Source organism: Castanea sativa, chromosome 1 (assembly GCF_040712315.1).
Source record: "Castanea sativa cultivar Marrone di Chiusa Pesio chromosome 1, ASM4071231v1".
Classification (NCBI taxonomy): domain Eukaryota; kingdom Viridiplantae; phylum Streptophyta; class Magnoliopsida; order Fagales; family Fagaceae; genus Castanea; species Castanea sativa.
Window position 1 is genome coordinate 3,044,959 of NC_134013.1, and position 8,926 is coordinate 3,053,884.

Sequence of the window (8,926 nt, forward strand, 5' to 3'; positions counted from 1 at the left end):
ATTTTGGGTCACTGTGGGTGTCTTAGGCTTCACCACTTCATACTTGAGAGAGCATTTTCAAAATCGAAATTTCTCTTCTTAAATTTGAAACAAGAGATCTCTCTTTTTAATTTTTTTTTTTAGGTTAAAAAACACAACAGTTGAAGTATTTATGAAGAAATGCTAAAACCAGTTTAATCGCACCGGTTTTCGGGGCAGTTTATATTGTTTGCTCGGTTTTTTATTTATTTTCGATTTTAACTAATAAGATGACCAGATTAAGGTCCAGTTCTCGGTTGAAATGGCCAGGCCGGTCCGGTTTTTAAAACCATTAAAAAAACTCAAAATGATATTAGACATATTCATTTATTATTACCAAGAAATAAGTTAAACGAATCACTAAGTACAGGATAACCTAAATTTAAAATCATAAAAACTTATGAAACCAATATAAATGATACCCTATATGGTAAGCTCTTTTCTTTTTTTCTTTTTCTTTTTTGCTTTGTAAGAGAAGTTTAGATAAAGATAAAATATAGTATAATATTAAACAAATTTGCTAATAAGTGAAACTCAATTTTCAAGTCTAGTTAGTTTATTTTTGGAATATAAACCTTTGTTTTCTTGCAAATAAAAGTAATAAGTACAATATCTAATAATTGATTAATTGCATAATCGAGTAGGTCTCAGATCTCTGATGGTGTATTTGTTTGCCATCATCTTTTTCCTTTAATTTTTTAGGTTATTAATTAATTTGGTTATATAAAATTTTTTAAAGTCTCAAATTTTTAAGGATATACTGTAACCAACTTTAGTAAATAAACAATCTACCATTAGCAAAAAGTTGCATCTAAACGCCCACTCATCTCATTTTATCAATGGTACAAACATGACATCATATGTTACAAATAATGCATATTAGTATCACAATCCGAGAAGATATCAATACCAATCATTCATATTTAAGTAACTTCTCAGTCTTCAGAAAGAATAGAGTAATAGTAATAGTACCAATACTAATGGAAGGAGCTCCCTGGTTTAATTTTGCACTTTTATTCGTCTTCTTACTTGTAGTTTCAAAGTTTGTCTTCAAAAGACATGCAAACCCAAGAAACCTCCCTCCAAGCCCACCTTCCCTACCTATTATAGGTCATCTCCATCTTCTTAAAGAACCCCTTCACCGAACTCTGCATGAACTCTCTGAGAAATATGGCCATGTCTTATTTCTCCGATGTGGAACCCGTAAAGTTCTAGTAATCTCTTCACCTTCAGCCGTAGAAGAATGCTTCACAAAGAAAGACATCATCTTTGCAAACCGCCCTCACATGCTAGCCGGGAAGCACCTTAATTACAACTACAAAACAATAGGGCTCTCCTCCTATGGTGACTACTGGCGAAACCTCAGGCGCCTCACAACCCTAGAGCTCTTCTCTACTAGCCGCCTCGCCATGTTTACCAGCGTTCGCCAAGACGAGGTTAAACTATTGGTGAAGCAACTGTTTCAAGACTCCTCTAGAGAGAAACCAACAAAGGTTGAGCTGAGACCAAAGCTTTTGGATCTTAGTTTCAATATCATGCTGAGGACAATAGCTGGGAAGCGATATTATGGGAAGGAAGTGGTGGACCAAGAAGCCAAGCAGTTTCAGATTATCATGGGGAAGGTGACAGAGCTTCTAGGGAGTTCAAATTTACAGGATTTTTTGCCAGTGCTACAATGGGTGGATTTTCAAGGGTTGGAAAAGAGGATGGTGATTTTAAAGAAGAAAATGGATAGGCTCTTCCAAAATCTCGTTGATGAGCACAAGCGAATGAGAGGTAGTACTTCTAGTGAAAGTGTTAATGAAGGGACAAAGATGACATTAATTGATGTTATGTTATCACTGCAAGAGATAGAACCGGAATTCTATACCGACGAAATCATCAAAAGTGTTATTCTGGTAAGAATATGTCTTTATCAGTTAAACCCAAAAAAGTGAGACATTATGCTGTTAGGGTCATTTATTTCCATCAATGATGAATTATTGGTTGCTACTTTTTGATGTCATTGTCCTGCTATAGTGTTGATCTAATCTAGGTGGCAAAATTGGACACGACTCGCGAACTCGACACGATACGATACGAAATTAACAGCTTATGGGTTAAGACTTAATAGGTTCGTGGCATATTCGGGTTGACACAACAAACCCGTTTGATAAACGAGTTGGGTTAGGGTTCAATCTATGGAACCCGTTTGACCCGTCTGACCGTTTAATTAAATGAAATTTTACCAATATACCATTCAAACTATAATTATATAAATTTATTAGTTGTTGTAGTTTATTTTCTTTAACGTATTGTGATTGATTATTTATGATATTGAGATATGCTTTAATTTTGAATGATTATTTGTGATATAATTACTCATTAGTTATGAATTTTATATTTAAAATATTTATTTACTTGTTTTTTCATAAATGTTTTTCTTCATTTTGATAAAATCAGATATACAGGTCGACACGACTGACCCGTTTAATAAATGGGTCGTGTTAGGGTTGAGGAACCTTAACCCGTTTCATAAACAGGTCGAGTTAGTATTGACTCATATAGTTAGATACGTATGAGTTGACATGACACAAACCTGATACGCGAACACGAACTGCCACTCCTAATCTAATCTTCAGCCCGATGAATAAGATTATCAAGATTATCAGGATCTTCTACCATTAAAAAAAAAAAAAAGTCTTGATAAAGTTATCTTGGTAATTAGTCTTGATAAAGTTGTCCATTAAAAAAGGAAGCATCACCACTTACAAGCACAAGTTAATTATATTCAGCAAAAAAAAAAAAAAAAAAGCACAAGTTAATTATAAATTGATAATTGATCCCCTTCTACGGTGCACATTACACAATAAGCTAGCAGACAACCTCCACTATTTAGGGGCATTTTCTACCAAAGAGTGCATGTGACAATCATAATAATAATAATAATATTATTATTATTAATAATAATAATATTATTATTATTATTATTATTATTATTATTATTATTATTATTATTATTATTATGCTCTTAAGAAATTTATTAATAATTATTTTTAAAATGTTTTGATACAATATAATTTTTATGAGTATAAAAAGTTATAAAAAAATTTTTTTTTTTTTCTTTCATAAAAATTTTTAAAAAATATTTCATAAAACTAATGTTTTTAGAGTATTCATTAATTTTTCCCTTATTATTATTATTTTTAAATTTAGTGACTGATACGTATTGTTGGACTTTCTTTTTGCGTAGAATCAATTAATAACTTGTTCTATTGATCAATTAATAACTTGTTCTATTGATCAATTAATCTGCTGCTTGAAGGATTTGAGGCTTAGGGTCCAAATAAAATTTGCATTATGAGGGATTTTCTATTTCTCGGTAAATCTCATTTAAAATGGTTCTCCTACTTATGAAAGCCTACATATATTATACATAGACAAGAACAAACCCACTAAATGTATTTAATGGACGCATTTATGCCAAGTTCTCCCATTGCAAATGATAGTAAACCATCAAGATATATACTGAGTAGTAATATCTACACGTACTAGCGATTATTTGAACTCCATATATGTGCTTAAAGTTGTAGCTTCTCTTCCAAACGTGTGTGCAGGCAATGCTACATGCCGGGACTGAAACTTCATCAACAACCATGGAATGGGCACTCTCACTTCTTCTTAAGCATCCAGAAACAATGCACAAGGCTTGGGCTGAGATAAACACAAATGTTGGACAAGCCCGCTTTTTGGAAGAATCAGACCTAACAAAGCTGAACTACCTACAAAATGTAATTGACGAGACACTTAGGCTATTCCCACCAGCCCCACTTCTTATACCACATGAATCATCTGAAGAATGCACAGTCAGCGGTTTTCATGTGGGACAAGGCACAATGTTACTAGTTAACTTGTGGACCATTCACAGAGACCCTAAGCTGTGGGTTGAACCAGAAAGGTTTAGGCCAGAGAGATTTGAAGGTGTAGAGGCTGAAGGGAATCGCTATCAACTACTTCCATTTGGTGTAGGAAGGAGAGCTTGTCCTGGAGCTGCTCTAGGTAGACGAGTTGTAGGGTTGGCATTAGGAGCACTGATTCAGTGTTTCGAGTGGGACAAGATTGGTGAGAGTGAAATCAACATGTTGGAGGAAGCAGGAATTAACATACCCAGAGCTGAGCCATTGGAAGCTCTGTGCAAACCACGCCAAACTATGATCAACCTCCTTTATGATTTGTGAATTCTATATATAACTATGCAATTTCCTCATATCATGTATTATGCAAAGCACTTTGGTATAGGCATATGAGAATTGTCTGAATCTCCTGTGTTATTTGGTTGATTATTAGTACAAATAAGAATTTTATAAGAACAATATAGTATGTAAACTAAATTTATTTGAAGACTTTCTTGCTTAAACCATAGTGACATGGCCTGTGAGTGTATCATTTTATCTCGTCTCCCTTCTCCTATATATATATGTGTGTATGTGTGTTTCTCAAAAAAAAAAAAAACCATAGTCACATATTCTTGAAATTTTATGGAACTTTATCCTAATTAATTTCCTATATTTCAAAAATATTCCAGGCAACCCTAATTAATTAACCTGAATTAATTTCCTGGAAGATGTAATGCTCATCCTATTCCAAAATTTATTCTTAAATTTTCTTTGTTTTATTCCCATATACTGGGTATGAACTGTTGAGTTGAGTATTTAAGATTCCTATATTTCACCACAATCATGGAGCAACTTGGTTATACTAATTCCATAGTTTGCGTACATATCTACTAGCTAGTACAAATGTCAACTGGGGAGTGAGAAGATATGTACATATTCCGTTAGAGAAGTTAATTACGGGTATATTAATTCTTATCTGTAGCATTTATATATGTACACACATTTATATCTGGGATGTGTGAGTCATTCAGTTCAGTTCTTGCTTATAGTGACTCATTGTCTATTATTGCCACCTACAAGCCATCTACTACAAGGTATTGATTTTACAAACTCAGAACTTTTGTGTCTCTCTTTTCTTTTCCCCTTTTTTGTTCTGAACACGTGTGGAGGTCTGAAACAACTGGTTATTACTTTTTTTTTTTTCTTTATTTATTTAATTTTTATTTGCCAGTGCCCTGTGGGCTGTGACATCTACTTATACAATGAATTCTTTTAAGTGATGGACCAGGCTAACAATAAATTGGACCTCGTATCTTATTGAATGTGGACACACACACAGTAACAAGTAATTTGCTGCCTGAAGCATGAACATAAGATTGGACACGGGCCCGAAGCCTGTTCAACCACATAACTATTAACTACACCTGTAACTGTACTGTATGGGAGGGGAAAAGGAATAACGAATGCCATCCACATTTTCAATATTCCCTAGAAAAGCCACTGCACATTTTTCCTTTTAATTTTTTTACCTATTTTAATTTTGATGGCCTTGAATTCTTACATGATGTTTGTAACGAAGAGAACAAAGGGGAGGAGAGTAAATGGGAAGGTGCGTAGTCAAATATATTAAAATAAAATACTAAAGTATACTTATAGCTCATAGAAATTGGGATTTGTTTTACTTTGGTCATTAGTTGAGAATGAGAGATAGCCTTAAGTTGGAATTGGAAAGATTTGATTTGAGAGATTTTTTTGTTAACAAAAGACTTATTAAAAGCCTACAATTTTTACCATTGGGCATCTTTAATATGATGGTGACTCTACAAGTACAAAGTTCTTGTAAGGTAGGGGACAAGAATTAGAATTCAAGTCTTTAGGAAAGAGATTCACATATATATATACTTAGATTATGCTATAATAGAATTTTATCTTGTATTAAAAAATAAAATGCTACATTTTTTTATATCATCATTTATTATTTATATATATTTATATAATTTTTGTTAATTAATTTGATATGTAGAGCTACTAATAATGTTAAACTAGGCTAGTTTAACTTTAAACTAATTAAAAAACTCATTCTTTATAGATAGAGTAATGCAACACTTAAAAATTCTAATTAAATTAAGTTTGATCTTCTCTAAACAAATCCTAATTACATTAGGTAAGTTTTTTCTATAAATAGTCTCTATTTTAAATTTTTATTTATTAATTGTATTTTTTTATAATTTTTATTTATTAATTATAAATGAATAAATATAATCAAAATTTTCCGTGTATTTGACTGGTGAACAAGGTAGTTCATATTGTTTTCATACAATGCCATTTATTTCTATCTACCCCAACCCAAATATTAGCGATAGGCAATGGGTTCTGAATTGCTAAAATAACCCAAAACCAAAAGTTAATCTCAAAAAATCCCTATTTGTTTTTTTTAGAAAATAAAATCCTTAGTTTAACGCTAAGAATAAGTGTCACCTAACGTGTATGATGTATCATCCGCACCTAAAATTCCAGAATCCAGACCAAAACAATATACCATGTTAAACACAAATGACACACATAGTACGTAATAAAGTATCCCAATGATCCCAACCTCTCAACCAAAAAGAATACATCTAGTAACAAAATTAAGAACAAAAAGGTAAACCGTCCCACTATCACACCCAAATCATCTAACTTGTACTCACTTCTAAGGTAACCCATTACCACTTTTTATCTCCACCAAACCATACGCCGCTAGAAGGAATTTAGTGTAACAAAATATATATCATTTATCTCCATGAAATGGGTCCCACACTCATAAAGTCTATCATCTTGTGAGAAAAATATTATACATCTAATTACACAAAATAAAAATTTATAGATTACACATCAGAAATTTTGTAGTTCAATTAACATTTCTAACGCTCCATTTGGATTGAGAATTAGGGAGAGTAAATTAGAGTTAGCCGAAAATTAGCCTATTATTTCTAGCCAACTCTACTCTACTCCTTCCTCTTCCCCTTCCTCCCACTCAATCCAAACATTTCATAAGTGATTTGCGATCAAGCATAAGAATATTAAGAATTTTAATAACATTCCCAAATAGATTATCTCATACTAAGCATACTATTTAGGCCCTATTTGGTAGCTTAGTTCTAACACACATTTTCATATTTTAAACAACATTACACACTTTTTCACACACTTTTTCACCCACATATATATCTAAAACACTCAAATAACATTACTCAAACTCCTCTACCAAACAGACCCAGTATTTTTCAACAATAGAGTTCAAAAATTCTTGTCTCTACTTATCCAACAAATGCATCATTGGTGGTGTTTTATAATTTTAGTTTGAAGTTTGAGTCACACCTCTCCCATCTCCATTATCTACCATTCAACATGTAAGATAAATTAAAAAAAAAAAATGCAAAATTTTTTTTTAGTCTTTAACCTTTACCAAAAATCTGTTTTACATTTCTATGAAAAATTCATTTTTCATCCTAAAACTATTGAAAATGTTTTACTTTCTTTTTTTAAATTTTACTAAAAGTTTATTTTTGTTTCTAAATCATTGAAAAAATCCTTTTTTTTTTCATCTATAAGTCTTTAAATTATTAAAAAATTCTCACAAAATTTAAGAATGAAAAAATAATTTTTTAAAGTTTATTGACGAAAAACAATTTTTTTTGTAAAATTTAAACACCAACATCATATTTTACCCAAAAAATAATTATTATTGAATTGAAAAAAAAAAAAAAAAAAAAAAAAAAAAAAAAAAAAAACAAAAAAGACAAAACTCTATAGAGCCACACGCAAGGCTCTTCCCCCAAATCTTTGATCTATTTAATACTAAAAAAAATAATCAAAATCTCTAACTCACTACGCTCCCCCAGCAATTAAATTTGAAAATTTCATTTTGGTCCCCAAAATGACAGACTCGGAGAGCACAATCGCACCCCCAACCCCAGAAATGGAATCCGAGTACCAAGACCACGAACAACAACAACAACAACAACCAAACCCAACCAAAAAGCCAACCAACAATGGCAACACCACCACCGCCGCCGCCGCCAATACCAATACCTTAGCTTTCAGCATATGGCCGCCGACGCAGCGCACGCGCGACGCCGTGGTGGCGCGCCTCGTCGAGACGCTCTCCAAGCAGTCCATTCTCTCCAAGCGCTACGGCACCTTGCCCAGCGACGAGGCCTCGTCCGCCGCGCGCCTCATCGAGGAGGAGGCTTTCTCCGCCGCCGCCGAATCCGCCTCCGCCGAGGACGACGGCATCGAGATCCTCCAGGTGTACTCTCGCGAGATCAGCCGCCGAATGCTCGACACCGTTAAGACTCGCGCCTCCTCTGCCGCCGCCTCTTCTGTCGTCGACGCCGGAACTGCGCCGCAGACTCCGTCTCTCGAGGCTGCTTCCGCTACCGCTGCCAGTGAGGATAGCTCTCCTACTGTCACTGAATCTTAATCTCTCTCTAGGATTTTAGCTTTTCTGGTATGCTAGGGTTTCTGTTTCATTCGGAATAGTATATTATATGCTACATTGAGATCTGCTTGTACTATTTATGCATTTTCTGTTCCTTATATTATGATTATGATTATGAAGATGATGATGATGTAGCCATTATAATATTAATATCTGGAGTATTTTTCTTTGTGAAATAATCGTAATGCAGTTCGATTTCTCTGTTTTCCTCTGTATTATTTGGTGTATTGGAATTATACCCTAATTTGTTAGGAATTAGAGATTTTGTTTGAACAATGTATATACCCTAACTTGTAAAGAAAACAATGTAATTGAGTGAATGCATAATGAATTGATGAATGAGAGTCCAAGGTATCGAATTGGAAATGGATTTTTCATTAGTATTAGCTCGTTTAGATTGTTTTTCATGAGCTAGATTAACTTCGCAAATGTTAAGTTATTGATGATGAATTGGATTTGAAAATTCTTTATTTACAAATATCATAATTGTTTCCCCAATTTGTATTAGGTTTAGCTCTTAATGCTGTATCTTGTCTGAAACCAAGGCCTT

General features: G+C 33.3%; 2 protein-coding genes across 2 annotated transcripts; both read left to right on the forward strand.

The window, feature by feature from the left end:
• The first annotated feature begins 829 nt into the window (after positions 1-829).
• Positions 830-4,414, forward strand: LOC142639578 (cytochrome P450 81Q32-like). Its single transcript, XM_075813741.1, has 2 exons — positions 830-1,916; positions 3,615-4,414. The coding sequence occupies exons 1-2, from the start codon at positions 879-881 to the stop codon at positions 4,233-4,235; spliced, it is 1,659 nt and encodes a 552-aa protein (XP_075669856.1). The 5' UTR covers positions 830-878; the 3' UTR covers positions 4,236-4,414.
• Positions 4,415-7,728: 3,314 nt separating this feature from the next.
• On the forward strand, positions 7,729-8,591 carry LOC142616914 (MFP1 attachment factor 1-like). Its single transcript, XM_075789663.1, has one exon. The coding sequence runs from the start codon at positions 7,813-7,815 to the stop codon at positions 8,356-8,358; it is 546 nt and encodes a 181-aa protein (XP_075645778.1). The 5' UTR covers positions 7,729-7,812; the 3' UTR covers positions 8,359-8,591.
• The last annotated feature ends 335 nt before the right edge of the window (positions 8,592-8,926 follow it).

Excerpts from the sequence above, each read along its gene's own strand:
- LOC142639578 (XM_075813741.1), top strand. The coding sequence starts at position 879 with ATGTTACAAATAATGCATATTAGTATCACAATCCGAGAAGATATCAAT. Across the intron at positions 1,917-3,614 it reads TCATCAAAAGTGTTATTCTG|GCAATGCTACATGCCGGGAC; the intron begins GTAAGAATATGT and ends ACGTGTGTGCAG.
- LOC142616914 (XM_075789663.1), top strand. The coding sequence starts at position 7,813 with ATGACAGACTCGGAGAGCACAATCGCACCCCCAACCCCAGAAATGGAA.